The following is a 20422-nucleotide window of genomic DNA, read 5'->3' as shown; positions in this document are numbered from 1 at the left end:
AGCAAGAGAATAAAAAGACTTCTGACTCTGTAAGGTGAGTTACTTTTTCCATCCTCTGCAGAGCCAATAATACCCTTCCATCACTCTTCCTCCTTAACTCAGAACCACAACACTAGAATATGACACCTCTGAGCAGGATTTCATCTTCCTGAAGAAGTTCTTTCAAAAGGACTGCAGTTGGAACGGACTGCATACGTGGAACAAAAGATCCTAATAGGAACTGATGTTTGAAAGAGTTAGGCATCCAAATGCATTACTGTAGCTGCTGCTGCTCCACTGACTTCTGCTGCCGAACATACCGCAGTACCTCTTCAGAGCTAACTTGCCAACAGAAGGTCAAAATGCCTTGCCTAAACACAAGGCTGACAAATTTGGGATCTTAAGTATGATGTCATGTCTTAAACTGATAAGCTGGCGGAGAAAATAAATGGCATTTTGTAAAGATGTGTACCATTCTCATGTTTATGCTACTTAAGATGAAGGTTCTAATAAGTCATCGGCTGTGTTCCTTTAAAGGGAAGTTTTATAACTGAGATGAATCACAACTGCCAAAGATCAAAGTTAAAAAACATCAATGATGCCATGGGGTACTTTTTAATCTTGTAATGAGTGATGATCATGTGCTCTTATGAAGTTCGTCCAACTGCCAGCGCCAGATGTGTATATTAAGAGAAGGAGTTGTTTGTGATGTGACAGTACCCGTTCAGCTGCCAGAGACAGAAAACATGGATGAAACCTTTCTGATTTTTTGAGTGAAAAGCAAGCCTTGGCAGATGGGCTGATAAGTGGGGCCTCTGAGGGCAGCATCAGTGCCCTAGCATCCTCTCTTGGACTTCGCTGCGAACAAACTGTTTATCATGGTTTCTGCCCAGCTGTCCCCAGGCAGCATGAATACCTGCTCCAGCACAATTTATAACATTATTAGTGTCATTTACTAATGAGCGGAAATTAGCAAAGCCATCTGCAAGGAAAAAAAAAAATTAGCCGAGAGAACAGAAGCTGGATGGTATCTATTTCCTGGAAGTGTACTCTAAGTAAAAACTACAGCAAACTTCTGACGCTGAAACTGATGTAATAATAGCTCATGCTTACTGTGCACTTGCTGCCTGACAGTCCCTGGGCTGTGAACTTTAGATACATGACATCACTTAACATCTTTGCAGGAATGGATGGGCAAGATACTACTATTAGTCTTCTCACTTTATTATTAATTATTTTTCTCACTTTAACAGAGGAGGAAACCGAGGCCAAGAGAACTTAGGTAACTTGCCTATCACCACACTGCTGGTGAACGGTGGCATCCGGGCTCTCAATCCAGACAGCCTGATGCAAAAGCCCACACCCATAATCACTGTCCTGTTGCTGAGTAAAGACCCAACCAGTTAACCCGGAACCTGTCCTTGTTCAAACAGCTCATCTGCTAGAAGCAGCCTTTTCAACTTATACTGTGATCTTCTGAAGAAGGAGTGAAATTCCATTAACAGGAATCAAGAGAGCAAAATACTCAATCCCTTCAAACTTTCGCAGTAAGAAACAGATGTACAGTCTTTCAATGACAACCATTCAGTTCAGTTCAGTTCAGTCGCTCAGTCGTGTCCGACTCTTTGCGACCCCATGAATCACAGCACGCCAGGCCTCCCTGTCCATCACCAACTCTCGGAGTTCACTCAAACTCATGTCCATCGAGTTGGTGTACTTACAGAATTAAAATTTTGTGGGAGAAGATGCTAAAACAATTGCATTCACTGTCTTTTTTTTTTTTCTCCCCTCAGGAAAGCCTTTTCCTAAAGCTCTTCTCTGTTAATGGTTGAGAAAATAAGCCACTTTGAAGAAGTCTAGAGCAGTGGTTGGCAAACCACAACTTGTGTGCCAAATCTGACGCCACCAACCTATTTTTGCAAATAAAGTTTTATTGATATGCAGCCACTACCATTTGTTTATGTATGGTTGAAGGCTGCTTTTGAACTACACTGGTAGAATTGAGTCCCTGTGGCAGATATCATAGGACCCAGAGAGTTGAAATCATTTCCTATCTGGCACATTACAAAAAAAAGTGTCTGCCAACCCATGTTCTAGAGGATTCGTCATTTAACACTATATACACACTTATCAATTAAAAGCCTTCAACTCACAGTTGAAGGAAACTGAAAATCCTGGGCATTGTCCACACCTGGGAGTCTCAAAACTAAAGAACAATATTGAGAAGAGGGTTTTACTCTTTACAAACATTCAGTGCTCAGATGGCCAAGAGCAGGGCAGAAGGAAATAACCCTGTACCGAGAACACAGGTTGTAGGATTGAAATGTTACTGATACCAGACACAGCCAGACAGAGTCTGGCCAGTCACCTTGTGACGTAGAGAAACAACATCACGTTTCCACAGATGTTGTTGGTCTGTGAGCAGGTCTAGGGCAGTGGTCTGCCACCTGGTTTCTCTATCTGCTTCTCCCCAGCACCTTCAGCAGCATCAAAAGCCTAAGCTCAGGCCATACGCGCACTATCTGCTCCGTCCCTAACTCTCACTGCTTTCAGAGCACTTCTCTGTCTTCACAGGGACTGAGCCTACCAATGGCCTCCTGGGAATGAGGTGACACTACCCTTGCTTGAAAGAGAAGTGACTCTCCCAAAGCTATTCTACCTCCTTCTTTTTGTCACCACTTTCAGAATGAGGCAGCGCCCACCTTCCCCTGCTTCCTCTCCCAACCATCAAGTCTGAGCATCAACTTGTGAGCATCTGGAAATATACACAGAGAGAGAGAGACATACATACACACACACACACAATGATGGTTTTTCCAAGAACTGAGAAAAGCAGCTGAGATCAGCAGGAAACATCTCTACGAGATAAGTATTAGTCGTGTTAAATGTGAAAAGACTACCATCCTGCTTGGTGCATTATTAAGAGAGATGTCCCTGCTTTTTCAGGAACTCGGGGGCTAATCAGATAAAATGCTAGATGTCTTCCATCCTAAGCCATCATTCCAGATGGACAGTGGTCCAGAAAAGTCAGGCAAAAATCCGAAATCAGGCCAGATAGCCCTACGCTGATCCATTCACCTGCACTGCATGATTGCTGGCCCTCAGGACCACAGACAGGGCAACCAGAGACGTGTGTGTGGCCACCGCCTAACAGGACACTCTTAGCCTGAGCAGACAGAGCCAGCGCTCCCATCATTGGGAAACTTAAAAGAACGCCATACACACGAAAGAAGGAGAAAAGAAAAACCTCAAAGACTGACTCTTCAGGCAGGAAACCTCCCTAGTTTGTGCGAGCCGTCAGCCTTCGTGAGAAGAGACAGTGTCGAGAACCGCGGGAGGCAACGCGTCTTCCCATCGCTCAAGGACAGGCGGCCCCAGGGGCAGAGGGGAGGCAAAACGTCACCAGCCCTTTGCTCTCGACTTTAGGGGCAGAAGAGCTGTGCCATTGTCTTGGCAGGTGTATCATTATATAACAAAGATTTCTGCCAGCTGTCCCTCCACCACAAGCCAAATTAAACTCTCAAAACACAATGGCTACATCTCCAATGGATTCACTCATCAAAGGCAGAGTTCTGTATGATGTTTCCATTGGCATGGAATTTTTCAGGTTGTATATATTAAATAATCTTTAATCCTTAAACATATTTAAATTCAGCTCTGGTAAGTATGTTCAAATCAGTTTTAGGGGTGGAGGGGGGAGCAAACCTGTTTTAATTTGGATTTAAGGGGAAAATGCCTATTAGCCCAAATGGATGATGGGCACTGCCTTCAAGTGATGCTGGTTCAACCTTTCAGATGTCCCAGGAGACAAATAAACCAAGGTGGATTTAAACCTGGCTTGACTCTATCTGCTAAAGAAACTATCCATGGCAATTACTAGAACATGAGCAAACAACAGTGTTGTAACAATCAAGCAAGTTATCATTTGCAAATAAATTCTTCGTAATTAAGCAGTGTGCTCTCTATAAAGGGAACTGAGTGGGCGAGTTAAAAAGTTAAAACACATTCTTAGACCATGGGAAACACACGCAAAAGCTTTTTGACTAAGCTCAGGATTTTTCAGTTTGTTTTCTTCCTCAGCTCTCGTGGGTCTGTTCTGCCTCATCTATTGTGTCCAGTGGATGAGCAGAATTTTTTAGCAAGAAAACTTACAGTAACGGAAATTCACAAAGTTATGTTGGGCTTAGCAATTTTGAGGCAAAGGTGAAAAGTGTAATTTGATTTTCCACTAACTGTGAAGATCTAATTGCCCCTCGTAAAAATATATGCAGATAGCAAACTTGGCAAAGAAACTCTTCACGTGAAAGTAGCACTAACTTATCTTGGATAAATTCCTCACAGGGTCTCCACAAACTCTATTCCCATTTCCAATAGGAAGGCAAGCACTTACTTCTGGGTTCCCGGGGTCCATCCACTGTGACTTTAATAGCTCTGTGATAGGTGGCTACTTGGGGAGGATTTGTGAAGACAGTTATGGTCAAGGTGAAACTCTTGCCTGCAGATAGAAAAGGGAAAATCCACAGTGAATATAGAAAGACAGTATTGATGATAAAATGGTAGTACTAATGTCTACATTGCATTTAAGCATCTCTGAAGAAGTAACCATTTTCGAACAAGGGTCAAGACTCCTTATTCTAATGAGAAACCCTCTGATGGCCACTTTAGGGAGTTACTAAGCTCATGAGCACTAAAATCCTCATCTTCATGGCAGTCTTGTACAGGGAGGCTCCAATTTCAAAAAAGAGTTGCTCAGTAGCAAGAGCTCTAATGGAAACAAAAACTCTGGACCACTTGAAGAGGGTTCTCTTTGCTTTCAGTTTTTCTACAACATCAGGAACACATCCAAGCAGACAATTTTAGAAGTCTTTATTTAGGATTAGGTCATGACCCCGTGAGAGAACAATACTAAATCACTGTTGATTATGCTATTGACTTCACATGGCTTTAGCATTTCATTTGCTTAACTGCACTACAATGAGAAGATGAAAGAGTAAGATTCTTATGGGAATCATTTTAACAGGAGCCAGTGTCTCCCGTCCTGGCCTTAATGTGCCTGTGGTATGATGATTTCATCATTACTGGAACAAAGTTTTTCTCCTCCCTGCCCACCCCTTCCCTAACATACCTTCTCGTCTAAGAGCAATCTTGAAATGACTCCCTGACAGTAACTTATTTTTGGTTAAATGTACATGACATCTCCCAATGTAAATATGAATGCTTGCTTTCAGCAGAGGGTGTGCTTCACTGAAAAAGTACATTTGATGTTTCAAATTAATGAGCTAAAAAAAGGTGATGAAGTGGGGTGGAGCGGGTGGAAGGGGGAAGGGTGGCAAAAATGATGGGGAAAAGTTTGGGTGCAGATCTGGCTGTTTGCTTTCTCCAGAAGATACCAGACTCTGCTACCCAGACTCACTGACAGTTGTAATCAGTTAGATTTGCGACGGTTAGTCACGTCAGATAGTCAAAACTGCAAACTGTTACAAGACAGGAAAAGGTGGGCGTGAAGCAGTGACTCAATAAAACATTCAGCAATCTCAGGCCAGAGAATTCATTTAGCCTGCTCCTGGGACAGAGCTTTGAAAAGCTCCTTTCCTTTTGCTTTGTTTTTTTTTTTTTTTTTTTGTCAAAGACTGTTTTTCCCTTTACTGAAAGCAGAGGGTATGAAATCAAAACACAAATCTTAAACAATATGTAGCAACACAGAGTTTAATGCAATCTTTTCAAAGCTTAATATGGAACAGGTTGTAGAGGAGGCTTAATGTAGAACAGGTCTTTGGCTGTCAAGTCTAGTGAATGGGTTTTCTTTTCAACCCAGACCATGTAAGTTCCTAAAATATGTTTAAGACACATATCATTTGTTACTAGGCATATATAGTTTTAAGTCTCTTTGGATACCCTGTGGCCAAGAAGATGGGGTGGGGGTGGGGAGGAAAGTGAGAAAGGCAGGGTAAGGGAAATGTGAGGAAAAGGAATACTGATTAGAAACCTGTGAAGTGCCAGTCACTTCATACACATTATCTCATTTAATCCTACCCACTCAGGTTTATCACCCTCATTTCACAAATAAGGAAACCGAAGCTCAGAGAATCTTACTAATTTAATAAGTGGAAAAAAATCAGGATCTGAAACCAAGTCTTCCAGATCCTAAAATTAATGCTCTTCTTTTTTACTTTGTTAGAGAACATTTTTAGAAACTAAGAGGTAATTTATTGCTACATGTGTCCCAAACAGCTCTATCAGACCAAGAAACAAATATAAATCTACTAATGAAGTATGTCAGTCAGAATGATGAAATCATCTATCTTTAAAGTGTCACTGATATTCTGTATTTCATCCATTATATATTGAATGTTACATGGATTTAAGAAATTTAATTATCTGGTTAAGGAACAGAGGATTTATTGTAAATATTAAGACTAACCAGAAGAATAAGGCAGCCAGGAGTCTGAACTACTCACAGAAAACTGAAAGTCTACAGAAATGGAGATTAGAAAGTTGAATAGGAAGCTACTGGATCCAGATCAGGACCTTAAAACAATGGGAAGATCTGAAGGAGTAAATGGGCTGAACTCCTAGACTGAAAGTTAATTTGCCTTAAACCATAAAAAAAAAAAGATCCATTCTGGGTTGGATCAATGGCCTGTGAGCCAGGACTGTGTTTCTAACAGTGCTTCAAGAGTGGTGCTTAGAAGACAGTTGTCATCCATGGCACGAATCTTCATAAATCAAGGATGTACACATCTCAATTGTCCTTAATGACTCTTAATAACCACAAGAGACAGTGCCCATGAACTTACCTAAACCATTTCTGAGAATATTGCTGTTTGAGACTTTCACAATGTACTCTGGATATTAAAATGCATTGATGCATCTCCACAATTCATAGAAACACCTCACATAGGAACAAAAGAAGGTGAAATATAAAATTCACCATCCAATGTTCACAACAGAACCAATTTTCTATAAAGACTTCATTTTAAAAAGAGTTGGGTCTGAGAGAAAGGAAACCGATATGAAAGTCTGGCTGAAGTCTTCTAAATCAAATCCTAAGAATCAAGATGTACTTTAACAACTAAAACAAAAGCCAAGGAGGTTCCTCCCACTTCTTACTGCCCCTTCAGAAGGAAAATGAACCTAATGGTTCCAGAAACTATCACCCAACTAGGTCATTTGCTCTCGTCCCTATAAACAGTGATACATTTCCGAAGTCAAATTTTTATATGAGTGTTCATGACTTACGCCCTTAAATTTAAAAAAATTTTCCAAATCCCATTGTTTACTACTCTCCATAAGCGATAAAAAATGCAGGCTCTTACTTAGGGAGCTAGCACTCGTTAGACAACTAACTGTAGCATCCTTAGCTTCATCTAGGAACTAGTTCTGCAATATGTCCTCAAGTCATACATTTTCTGAGATACACATAGGACCTGTCATTGAAAGACAATTCCAACCTAGCCCAAGGGGCTGTCAGAAATAGTAGGGAAAGTTAAGGCTATAAGCACAGGTTGTATCCGGAACACAGGTTGTATCCGGAACACAGGTTGTATCCGGAATTGACAAAGTACCATGCTCTGCACACCATAGGTGTTTAGAAGTGCTTGTAAATTAAAAGCAACTCGCTTGACGTCAAAAGAGAGGAAGCACACCAAGAAAGCTTAAAGACCAAAGTCACTTTCAATACTTTGCTTAAAACATAAAGGAGAAAGAGAAAAGACAGTTTAAAAATGTAAGCCACTCTCCACTGAATGCAAGTTTCACCGATGCTCTGCTCATATACCAAAGCACTTCCAAAAGCTGTGGTCCTCAGATAACCCATGATGCCAGAGCAAGTAGCAACGTTACTGCTTTATAAATCCAAAACTGTTTTTTTAATTCCTGAGAGTGTATCTTTCTACCCATGAAAAAATGTAGCATTTGAGGAACTTGCTGATTTTTTTCATTTTTTAATGCTACTGAAAATAGAAAATGTAAATAGCTGGGCAGCAAATGCAATGGCAGCATCTTGTTGACCCAGACTTAAAAACTTGAGAGAAATATAGAAGTGTGAAAATCAAAGAGGAAGCTGGAAAGGGACTGTTAGAAAGCAGGTCAGGTACACAGGCAGGTTAACGGGTTTCCTGCCACTGAAGAACTGACCCATTTTTTTCTCAAAGGGTAGTATCTCATCAATATTCTCTGTCCTTTTCCCTCTTCATTTCAGCTTGATATTACTGTTTCCTTTCATATAATATTAATGCCCTGATTTAAAAATCTATTATTAGTGATACATCAATTTTTCTTTCTCTCTCCACTCGCTACCCCCACCCCCAATCTAAGTCTCGAAGACAAGTCTGGACCAATTTCTCCATCCTGCCTCTGGCAGCAGACTGTGGCATTTCAGATCCTCCACCAAGTCCCGGCTGCTTCAAAGGAAAAATCCTACTTTCTTCAGTTAAGATCATAAGAAATATAGGGGGAGGGGGTCAGCTCTGTTTGGACATAATTACACTTCATCAAAAGAAGCTTTCTTCATCTTCCATGCGTGAAAAGTCTGCAAGCAGTTAAGTCTGTCTTTTTTTTTTTTAAATATAAAAATTGCTATTTGGGAAACCAGCCAAAACTCAGAAAGCCAATATAGTAAAACAGTGCACACCCTTTGTTTCTCTTTGAAGTTTCTTAAATAAATATGTTGAGGGTTTACAAAGTACACTATCACTTTGCAATAGTTTCTACTCAAACTGATCAGGGAAAAGTTATGCAGCATCTGTATCATACGAAAGCAAGATAAATGAAAACTCTAGTTTGTCTCTGTAAAATGATGTATAGCGCCTGGTCTTTTAAATACTAAAATTCAATAAAGTAATATTACATTAGAAGAAAGACGCCCTTCAGAAGATACAGGTAAACCATCATGTTCAAATTTCTCTTGATTCTTACTAGAGAAAAAGAAATTTGAATTGTACAGTGGGACTGAACAGTAACTGAGGGGGAAATGAATACACGCAGATACGCACTTTACACCTAATCAGTCAAGAGCGAGATAAGATACATCTTTTTTTCCTTTTAATGAAAGTGAACTAAACCTGATGCAGAGATAACCCCTTGAGTTTTGATTCTACCAGAGGCTCTCATTTTATTTCAAAGCTTCAGTGACAGTATCTCATTAGCATGCATCATTTTTTTTTTTAAGTTAAAAAGTACAACTTCTTGGCCCTGTTCCTAGAAAGTAAACTAAAACTACTCACCGGAAACAGTCTTGCATGAATTTCCCTTATCAAGTTTTTACAATGGTAATAATTTGACATCTGATCCAAACTAAAGGGCAATTATTGGACATGGTTTAAAAATTGATGCTTCTCATTTCCTAACACAAACCTGGGTTGAAGTCATTCCACAGGTCTTTATAATTTATTTATAATTTATTTCACTCCAGTCCTAAAGTGGTCTATTTTCCCTCTTCTCATCAAAATACTTAAAATGGAAATGTCAGATTCAATCAATCAGTAAATGAACATAAAACTTCTAATGAATGATGATTAAAAGTCTTGCCATAGAATAAGTAAATAAAAGCCAAAATACTGGTTTTCTTTGAGACTTTAAAAAATATATATTAACCGCATTTATGAAACAGTTACAAAAACCCTAAAAGGGATTATTTTCTCTTTTATGATCTTTTTAAGGACTCCTAATATTTGAATGGGGGGTATGGATGGTGGAAACTCTTAAATAATGTGGAAATATTTAGAGACTCGATCATTCATCTGTCTAGGCAATTCCACATAGTCATTCTAACATAAGTAATACATTATTCACTTATTCAAATGAAAAGCCTTCTATAAAAGCCTATGATTTTTAAATAAGTTCCTATAGGAGTAAATTAAATCCTACAGAGGTAACATATGTGACAAGTGAAAAGCATTATGCTAGCTGTCCTTGCTACAACTTAGAGCAAAATTGATATTACCAGGAAATTGATCCAATGCACTCCCTTTTCTTTGCCCTTTGCCACTGAATGTACTCAGTTATTTGGCTCCTCATAACTCAGAACTTGAACCTCCAACTGTTCTTCCTTCCACCTCATATGCTCACACCCAGTGAAATTAGGAACTGGTCCTTCTGAAAACACTGTTTGAATTTTCAATATCATAAAACAAATGAAAAAGGCCTGAGTACTCACTAAAACACTCAACCTCATCTGGACATATTTAAAGAAAACTTTCAGTAATTCTATTTGGTAGAAGGTGCTGATTTGTATACAGACTTAGCCTACATTTCATCAGAGGATCCTAATGTGTTTATTCCATTATCCATATGAAAAATCAGAGACCTACCTCTTCCACTCCGGCCGACAAATCTCAGATCGTTGAACCTTGCTACTTGGTTTTTCATAACAGCAGAGGCATTTCGGAGCTCAGCAGAATAATTTTCATCGTTACCCGCCATGACAGTAACCACAGTTCCATCTGGTACCTCTCCGAGGGCTACCACCTACATAAAACAGGAAAGATAGCAGCAATAATGGCATCTCAGAAAAGCTGAAGCACTGGGAATATAGTCTCAGCGTAAAGGATGCATTGTATCGGGACTTAGTGCTCCAGTCCAGGAATGACAGACAGGAACGAGGCATCTGCATACGGGTTCAGATGCCACTTCAAACAGACCAACGTTTCAGGGCCCACCCATTTCAAAGGCATGCAAAAGTTTCCTTCATTTGTTGTTGGACTCTTCACAGAATACATGTACATTTTTATTAAATCCCCATGTTAAGTTGTCCATAGGAATTATGCCACAGAAGGAAAGCTGATGCCCCATGTGCAGACTGCATCAAACATATTAAGGCACTGCCTGTCTGCAGCCTGGAGCCGCCTGAGGTGTGGTCTCAGCCAGATCATAGCCCCCCGACCCACCCACCCAAAAAAAGGAAGTGTGGTCAGCTCTATGGGATAAGACATTTAGGGGAAACCTTACAGTTCCTGACTACAGGGAAGTCTAAATGGGGTGTGGTATCCAGAACTACATTTCATCTCCTTGCTCTGAGCTAGACATTCAGCATTCAGTCACACTGCAAATCATGACAGAATGCCCACTCTGCAGTGACCCAGTGGAATATACAAAGCCATCATGAGCTTAAAGTCTAGGAACAGGAATAAAGACATGTAACAGGCTGAAAATGATCAGTGACACATGAGTGGTACAGACAGAAAATGCACCTTTAGCCAAACTTCTGTCTCATCCTATCTGCCATCTTGCCTCCTTAATCTTCAGCAGTTAACCTGTAGCCGACTAACTCGGGAAAGTCAGGATCCAGAATAATCAGTCTTTGAGGCTAATAAACATTTTTCACTGCTGCCAGGGAACACATTTTTAACCAGGGTCAGCTAACTTGCAAATAGGTGCCTCTGATAAACATGGAGCTCAGAAGGGACTGTTGGTGCAGAGTCTTTGCTGTCATATATAAAACACACTATTCTTAAACCAATTACCAAGGGCCTGCCTCTTAATAATTTCCTTTCTCTCAGCTAACTTCCAGGATCCTATAATATTCAGATGATTTCCATCTCTTGCTCATTGGCTTCCAGACGCCCTTGCGGTGACTAAGCCATGGTTCCAACTGCAGTAACCCCACCACCCTCCAATGACAACACCCATGTGTCCTTGCCTGTCTGGCAAATATTACCTTCATCCTTCTGTTCCTCCCTCTTTTGTCAAGATGTCCACAAAGCAAACCAAAGCATTTAATTCCGTGCTCCCAATACAATTCGTACATAACTCTCCTTAAAGCAGATTTCTTACAGCATGATGAAACAGACATGATCACTATACTTTAGAACTGCCTTTTCCCCACTGAGGAAGCCTGCTCCAACACCCCTCCACTCTGCCCTTGGCTCCAGCCAGGGAAACAACCCAACAAACAAAAAGCAAAAAAAAAATGTCAATATTTTTTTCACCTTTACTGTTCTTTCAGGCTGTTTCTCAGTTCTATGCTGCCTCTTCAGTTCAGTTCAGTTCAGTTCAGTCGCTCAGTCATGTCCGACTCTTAGCGACCCCATGAACCACATCACGCCAGGCCTCCCTGTCCATCACCAACTCCCGGAGTTCACTCGAACTCATGCCGCCTTTCAGTTCAGTTCAGTTCAGTTCAGTCGCTCAGTCGTGTCCGCCTTTAGTACTCTGCTATTCGGTTTAAAATCTTAAAGCTGTCCTCAAATTATAGAACCCAGTTCTATAGCATCCCATTGTACTCAAATAATCCTCATTTCAGTGTACATATAGGAATGACCATCTTACTCCCTTTGATATGCTAGCCCAAAGCTAAGAGACTCTCTCTAGGGGCCCAGATTATATGAGACTAGAAATTTCAAGAGGCAAGGGCCTTCATCTGCCTTGTTCACCACTCTATGCTCAGCTCCCAAAACAGTGCCTGGCACAGAGTAAGTGTTTGATAAATATTTTTGAAATGAATAAATGAAACAGCTCCATAAACAGCATCACGTCCCACCGCCAACAGTCCGCGAGAGAACCAGTTAAAGTTTGAGTCAGCACTCCCAGCTAGAGGCAGTATGCCCTTGCTCCAAACTAGTTTTCTGACAACTTTTTCCGTCCCAGGAGAGGGAATCATGCCCACTGTCCTTTACCCGGAATATACGGTTACTCTATTCAATCTGAGAAGTCTCCCAGGTCAAGGGTAAATCCCACGAGAGCAAGACTTCCTTCCTGCATACTTGATCTAGTGCCTCGAGCGGCTACTAAACACAGGTAATGCTGTACCCCTGACGGGGGCAAAGTACTCATCAACTTTCCAAATTCACAAGGCCAAAAATGTGCACATCTGAAAAATACTGAAATAACCGACTGTGTTTGCCAGTATTCATTTGAATGCTTGACATTTTTTACACTCAGCATATTGTGTTTTAACACCTGCTGTGTGGCTTTCTATGTCAAAGTAAATATGGAACCAGTAAGTGTATTAATGAAGGCAGAAAAGTTGGACTCTTTAGAAGAGAATTAATGCACCAAAAATCAAGAGGCCCCCCTCTCTCCCCCCACCTGATACCCCTCTGCCATAATCGCAAGTAACTTCATCTCCTGAAACTACAGTTTTCCAATATAAATTGGAGATAATTTTTTAAAGTCTGTAAAATGTAGAAGATATACCATAAGTATAGAGTATAATTATAATGATGTGCTTTTAGTAAGATGAGCAGGCTAACTTCTGTTCCAAGTCGGCTGTGTGCTAAACATAGGCTTTTCCTTATAAGCATCCTTAAAGGGTTCAACTCAATATGTAATTCTTTACTTTATGTCCTGAGATGTTTTTTGGCGTTGCTGAGAGATATAGGACTGCTGATGGGTTTCACTCCAGGCTGGCGAAATTTCCGGAAAAAAAGTGAAGAAATCTGCCCCAATATAAAGATTTTTTAGAGCTCTGGGACATTATTATTTTACTGCATATTTTTAACATAATGGATTTTTTTTTTTAGTTAGAAGAAAAGGAAAATTGATTCAATATGGGAAAATATGAAAGAAAAGAACCCTAAGAGTGAAATACATAAATCCATTTTTCTTTGCTTAAGCAGTATAATAATGGCCATATTAAATAATGGTATCATGCGACGAGTTCACTCACTGGAAAAGAGTCTGATGCTAGGAGGGATTGGGGGTGGGAGGAGACGGGGACGACAGAGAATGAGATGGCTGGATGGCATCACCCACTTGATGGACATGAGTCTGAGTGAACTCCGGGAGTTGGTGATGGACAGGGAGGCCTGGCGTGCTGTGATTCATGGGGTCGCAAAGAGTCGGACACGACTGAGCAACTGAACTGAACTGAACTGAATGTTTTATGTATCACATTTAATAACAAAACAAATAGGTCATCACAAATTGTGTGAGTCTTCTATGAGGCTTACAAATTGGCCTGGAAAAAAAATGCTAACTAACAAGATACAGTGGTAACTTTTCCTGTTTTGGCTGAATTTATTTTAGAAGCTAAATCTATTGTTTTTGTTTTTTTTTCCCCTGCTATTCACTCTACCAAATCAGATTGACTAATGTTTTTCTGAGGGAAAAAAGGGAGATACAGAGAATATATTTGACTTTATATCAATCAGAAGTGTAATTATATGTTTGAGGGTTTTAAAAAAAGAAGTAGATCTCTGAAGCTAAAAAGTTTCCCTTGGAGATTCTCAACTGTGTTTATCCAAAAGAAAACCAAGAGAATCGAGAAATTTTTACACATTTAATCTGCACCAAACCCAAGCAATGGAAAACATTTTAAGGGGTAGAGAGCACTCAAAAATCACCTTTTAACTAGTTAGTTTAGCACTCAAAATTTTGTTTCCACACCACCCAATACAAAAGTTCTGTTCTGCAAAGAATAATTTGTGATGAAACTTTAACAGTTACTTTTCTAGGTGCTTTTCAAATATAAAATCTACCAATTCAAGAAACTTCGTGGGGAAGAGGGAAGTAATTTTGTGTCCTGACATTTCAGAACAGAGAAAGAAGTTCCTTTATTTAGCGCACCTCACGATAACTAGCATTTAAATCACATGATACAGAGCTTGTGAAAAATAAAGTAAAAGGATATTTAACTCTAAAAACACTATTGAAAATTTTTATCAGGGTTCTTCTGACTAAATCTGTAAGCTACTCTGAAAGAGGAGCAATGGAGAATTAACTCAGGCCCTTAAACTTGTTTTTGTGGTCTTATTATATGGAAATTGAAATTGCTTATGACATTTCCATAGACAGAAGTCAAGTCTTCACTAATCAATTACTCTTAAAGACCAATATCACTTGGGCACATTGTACTTGCAGAAAATTGAAATATAATTATTTTTCAACATAGAAACTGACCAAATCTATCTTTGGAATAAAAAGAAAGGTAAGGGAGTAATTGCAAAAAGGAAAAGTTTTATTCCTATGGTAATTATTTAGAGATAACTTTAAATAAACTATCACAAAGTTTCACAAATATTAGTTACTTTTAGACTCTAACCTAGAAGTTAGAAAAACTTGATTGAACCATAGAGAAAAGAGTAAATATAATATAAAATAGCATTTCTTAATTTTTATACTATATGTCAAAGAGAAATTTGATGGGAATTATTTCAATTTAAGCCAGAAATTCATGAGCCATGTATCAAGCTGACTTACAGCATCTAACATTGGATATTCTGGAATTCTAAAAAGATAAAAATAGCAATGCCAAAGGGGTGAAAATAATGAATGACATTTTACCATACCTGTTTTCAAATATGTTTCTAACATTTTTTGTTTATTTATTTTCCATCTAAAACTATTTGTTTCCATTACCTTACCAGTAAGTTTTATATATGCTCAATCCTAACATTTTGAATTTTAAATAATTTTTCTTGCATCTAAAGGCATAAACACAAAAATAAGCCTGTCTTCAAACAACTTGAGATCTATTATGATGTACACAGTTTTGCACAGCAACTCAGAGTAGGTTTAGCAAACTGTTAACAGGCTTAATAACCCGTTTTCTTTATTTAGGTATAATTACATTAAAAAGATACAAACATAAAATCTGATCGCTAATTATGAAAGGAAAATACAACTCATTATGTCAAATAGGTATTAGCTACATACTTGCTTATAAAGAGAAAAATGGCCAATGATGTCGAAAAAATTATTTTCAAATAGAAATTGCTCCATCATTTTGAAACCCTACTTGTGACAAATACTGAAAGGTATTATTAAACATGCAGAATTAACTATGAGCAATAGATCATATATCGAAAAATGTGTTTTCTTTCTTTAACACTGCCAGAAAAACATATGATCCTGGTAAATATACAGACCAGTGTTCACTAACTTAAAGCCGTGCAATAGTCTTACACTACTTTTAACTTTAAAATACACATCTGGACTTAAAATTTCTGCATAGTGTTTCAGCTTGAAGCTATTTAAAGCAACTGAGTTACGAACCCTGAACACCAAGCTTCAGGATGAAAATGCTGACAGACTCCTAACTTACAAGGGTGCTACCGGCTACAGGGCTAACATGTTCTCCCCACTATTTCTACCTGACCATTAACTAATGCAATGAATTTGCGTATCGCTTTCTCATCCCTGCACCTACCCAAGACAGAAAGGGCCTGGGATCCTCTAATAGTATGCCTTAACTATTTTAAGCTTTCAGTGACATACACCTGAGAGAAACGTTAAAAATATTTATTTCCATTTCCTTGACACCTGGGAGGACTGAACATTTCAAAACTGCAGAACTTTGTTAAAAATACAACGCTAATAAACAAGTTGGTGTAGTTTAAAGCGTACAAGTTGTTTTTGCACTTTTACATGTCAGCGTATAAATGAATTAAGTACTCTCGTATAATTCCAAAACAAGATCAGATGAACAACGCTAGTACATGACATGTCTTAATGCAATACACTACCAATATCATTTTGAAGCACTGTTTTAAGTTAACATATCAAAACACAGTCTACTGAATTCATTTCTGATCTTCTACTTTGCAGAGCTCAGTGTCACAGGCATAAAATATGGGCTCAATAAATATTATATTGATTTGAATACCAGACTTCTCAACAATTAAGTTCTATATTAAATATATTTACCTGTCTGCTATCTACCCAACAACACTATAATTTACTTTATACATAGCTCTGAATATGATAGCCAAATTGCTGTCACCACTTTTAAAACTGAGACTTCTTCATATTACTTCTTCTTTGCAGATGTATTTGATTATGTTGCAAGAGTCTAGAAAGTCTACCGCTCACAGGCTTTTATCTCGAAAGTAAGGTATAAAAAGGGTTGATTTTACTAACATTCAGATGAAAACAAACAAACAAAAATATTGTCAAAATCTGGATGTTCCGAGTATCTACACATCTTTTTTCAATAGAGACTAAACTTCTATACTGAGTGGATGTCAGCTGTCCACCACTATTTGAATTTTGTTAAACACAAGTTTAGGGAGGTGGGAAAACATGAAAGTCAAGATTTAGGTTAATTCAATTTATCTTTCAGTTAATACAAATTAAAACATTCAACTTAATATGGCCATGTGTTATCTATGGTTTTGTTTAATGGTTAAAAGTAAAATTACTCTATAATTAAAAATAAGTATGATGAATAACAGAGAAAGCAATTTATTTTCAAAATAATTTTAAAAGGTTGGTAGTGAGAAAACCTAAAGACAGCCAAAACATCTGAGAACAGCTCAAACTAAATTGCATTCTATCTTTATGCCAAAATGAGCCTTTCTAGTCAAAGTATTAATGCTCAGAATCAATTCAGCACCATAAACGCAAAAGTATAGTGTAAGACATTTATACCTTAAAATCATGCTTAGCAAAACTAACGGAATGCAGAATATCAAACATCTAGAGCCTTAATTTTTTCATATCCTGACTCCTGGCATTTTACATATATAATATCTATTTATTTTTATTATTTGCTGTTTTCATCCAGGGCTTTTTGTTTGTGTGTTCGTGTTTTGAGGAGATTTTGGGGGGAGGGAGAGGTAGGTGGAAACAAATTTCCACTCTCACATAAGGCTAGTTAGAAAATTCTGGACCGTTGAACGATGAATTGTAAAAGATATCTCTCACGTGAAAATCCACATTTCTACGATTCACCTATATTCTGAGCTTTCCATATTTCATGGAAGGAACGCTTAACCTACAAAATGGGCGGTTTATAAAAGGAGAAATGGGACGGTTAACACACACACACATTTCTTGAGCCAACTGCAAAATGAAACTTGCCCCAGAATGCAACATCCCCTTTCCATAATAATGCATTCTGATTCCTGCTCTGATAGAAGACCTAGCGAGATAACCAGCTCTAATTGACCTGGACTCCTCTCTCGTTCCACCCCACCCACACACGGAATCTGAATTGGTGCGTGGCGCAGGGGGGTGGTCAACAACAGCGAACTGCCAGCGGCCCGTGGGAGTCTGGCCCCAGGGTCCACAAGGGAGGAACTGGCGGGATTCCTCCTCCCCCCTCCACCCCACCCCAAGGCCTGGTTTACCCTCTCTCCACAATCCCAGAACCCACGGGACCCAGGCCCACCTTCGCGGGTTCAGAGGCTAGACTGGACCGGAAGCATCTTTCTGCGCGCCCTCTCCTCCGCGTCTGGCTCACCGCCCCCTCCATCCCGAGCGCCTGATGCCTCGAGGAGGCAGGGCCCGGGCACCCCGTCTCTCCAGCAACGCGGGGCGCTCCCGGCCCTGGGGGCTCTGCGAGGGGGCGAGGGCTGCCTGCCGGGGACGGGGGGACCCCAGCTGCATCACAGAGAGACTCCGGACTCTCGAACCCAAAACCTGCCGAGCCGCTGCCCGCGACTCTGGCGGCTGACATCCGCCCTCAAACTAACGGGCCCGGCGGCCCGAGGAGGCCGCCGCGGGACGCGCGGGGGGTGCCCTCCAGCCTGGGGGAGTCACTGCCTCGGCGCCCAGGTCGCTGACCCGAGCCTCCCACGACCTTTCAGAAGCGGGAGGGACCTTCGGGGTCTGAGTCCTTGAAAGAAAGAATAAGGCAGGTCTCACAGTGTCACCTCCGTTTTCAAGGCGGGCGAGCCGGAGGCATTTCGCAGGGTTCCCTCCAGCCTCGCGGCTCGGGAGCCCCCGCCCCTCCACTGGCCCGCGCCGCCTCGCACTCGGGGGTCTGGCTCCCGGGACTCCCGGGCTCCCCCGCCTCCGGGCGCGCGGCGACCCGGGCGGCCCCGCCTTCCTCCGCAGCGGGAACCGGCGCGGGTCTGCAGGCTACGAGGACGCCCCCGTCCCGTCTTCCCATCACTCGCACCCGAGTCCCTAAGTTCGCCCGGACCCTCTCGGACACCCGTAATGCGGCCCACGCGCCGCCGCCAGCAACCGGCACCCGGAGCCCCGCCCCGGGCGCGAACGCCCGGCGCCGGCACCCCACTAACACCGGCCCCCGAGCCCGCGAGTGGCCGGGACAGCCAAGGCGCGAGCCGGTCAGAGGAGGGGGCGCCGAGACGAACGGAGGGCGTTTGGGTGGGAGGGGAGGAGAGGGTAGGAGCCCGCGGAATCCCGAGGAGGGGCGGTGCGGGCTCGGCCGGGATGCCGGGCACCGGGGCGCGGGAGTCTCAGGGGAGAACGCCGGGGATCCTCGCCCCGGAGGAGTGGGGGGCGGGGTGGAGCTCGTCCCGGCGGCGGCGCCGAGTGGGCACCCGGGGATTCCTGGGGGAGGGGAGATCGGCTCAGAGGAATGGGTCGGGACTTTGGCCGGGAGGTTGGAGGGGTGATGAACGGATAGAGGGGACACAGGCGGAGGTGGTGGCTGCGGGCACAAGTGGGAGAGGGAAGGATCTGTGCGGGACCACTAACTCGGCGAGCGCAGCTGGGGGATCCCGAGGAAGAGGGCCAGGCGGGGGTCCCTCAGGTCGGAGCCACCGAGGTGGGAGCCTTGGAGGCCTCCCGGGACCCCGCGGGCTGGGAGACGCCTGCGGGCAGGTCCCGCGGCGCCGAGCCGGGGGCGGGGGGGCGGGGGGCAGCCGCAGTTTCTTACCTTGAAGGCCACGGGCAGGGTCTTGTTGCAGCGCCAGTGCGAGGGCAGCACAGAGCACAGGAAGTTGGGGCTGTCGGTGCGGACGAGTTCGGCCGGGTGGTCAGCGATGATCTCCACCATGGTGCGGTTGTCGTGCGGCGGCCGCAACCGGGGTACCGCGGCCGCCGCCGCCGCTGCCGCCGCCGCCGCCGCCGCCGCCGCTGCCTCCTGCTGTTGCTGCTGCTGCTGCTGCTGCTGCTGCTGTTGCTGCTGCTGTTGCTGCTGCTGCTGCGCAGCCACCACCGGGCTCACGTCGCTCATCTTGCCGGGCTGCAGGCTGCTGGAGGGGGGGCTGAAGCGCCGGCTGGTGCTCGGATCTACGGGAATACGCATCACAACAGCCACAAGTTAGCGAAGTGGCCGGGGGAGGGGGAGGAGGGTGGAAATGAGGGGCGAGGAGGAGGAAATTGGGGGGGTGGAGGCGAGACGGGGGAAAGGGGGCTGGAGGTGATGGGGCTGAGGAGGTGAGAAATCAAGTTCGATGAAGCCGACTGCCGGGCGGAGTCTGACGGGAGCCAGCGGCGGCGTTGCGGAGCAATCGGCTTGGCGGGTGGGGAGACCCGAGAGGCGCAGGTCTTGACGGAGCCTTTGGAGCACCCGGGGTGGCAGCTGCGAACGGGCACCGGGACGTGTCTGGCCCGGGCAGGCGGGAGGCTTCAGTCTGCAGCAACTTGTAGTGGGGTCCCCTGGGGCACCGAGTCCTGGGTGCGCTGGCGCCCCCTCCCAGTTCGAGTCCGGCGGTGGAGCTCAGTGGGTTCAGCAGTCCAGCCCCGAGGCCAGGATCGCCGCGCGCTGCCAGCCACCGCCGCTCCGCGCCGCGCGCAGCTACCCAGCTGCAGGCGTCCGCGCCGCCGCCCGCCCGCCCGCGCCGCTGCCGCCGCCGCCGCCGCCTCCTCC

At 43.0% G+C, this 20422-nt stretch overlaps 1 protein-coding gene across 2 annotated transcripts in view; it reads right to left on the bottom strand.

The window, feature by feature from the left end:
• The window catches only part of RUNX2 (RUNX family transcription factor 2), a 135181-nt gene extending 115199 nt beyond the window's left edge, over positions 1 to 19982 (bottom strand). For both annotated transcript variants that reach the window (XM_055406155.2, XM_055406157.2), the window contains exons 1-3: positions 19487 to 19982; positions 10290 to 10446; positions 4370 to 4474 (exon numbers count right to left, since the gene is read on the bottom strand). In XM_055406155.2, coding sequence (XP_055262130.1) covers positions 4370 to 4474; positions 10290 to 10446; positions 19487 to 19858 — 634 coding nt within the window. In that variant the 5' untranslated portion in view covers positions 19859 to 19982. The remainder of the gene's footprint in view (positions 1 to 4369; positions 4475 to 10289; positions 10447 to 19486) is intronic.
• Between the last annotated feature and the right edge of the window lie 440 nt (positions 19983 to 20422).

The sequence above is a fragment of the Moschus berezovskii genome, chromosome 23, assembly GCF_049115385.1.
Source record: "Moschus berezovskii isolate FMDL1 chromosome 23, NW_MosBer_1.0, whole genome shotgun sequence".
Classification (NCBI taxonomy): Eukaryota; Metazoa; Chordata; class Mammalia; order Artiodactyla; family Moschidae; genus Moschus; species Moschus berezovskii.
Note: the sequence above shows the minus strand (reverse complement) of the source record. Positions and strands in the feature narration are given on the sequence as shown.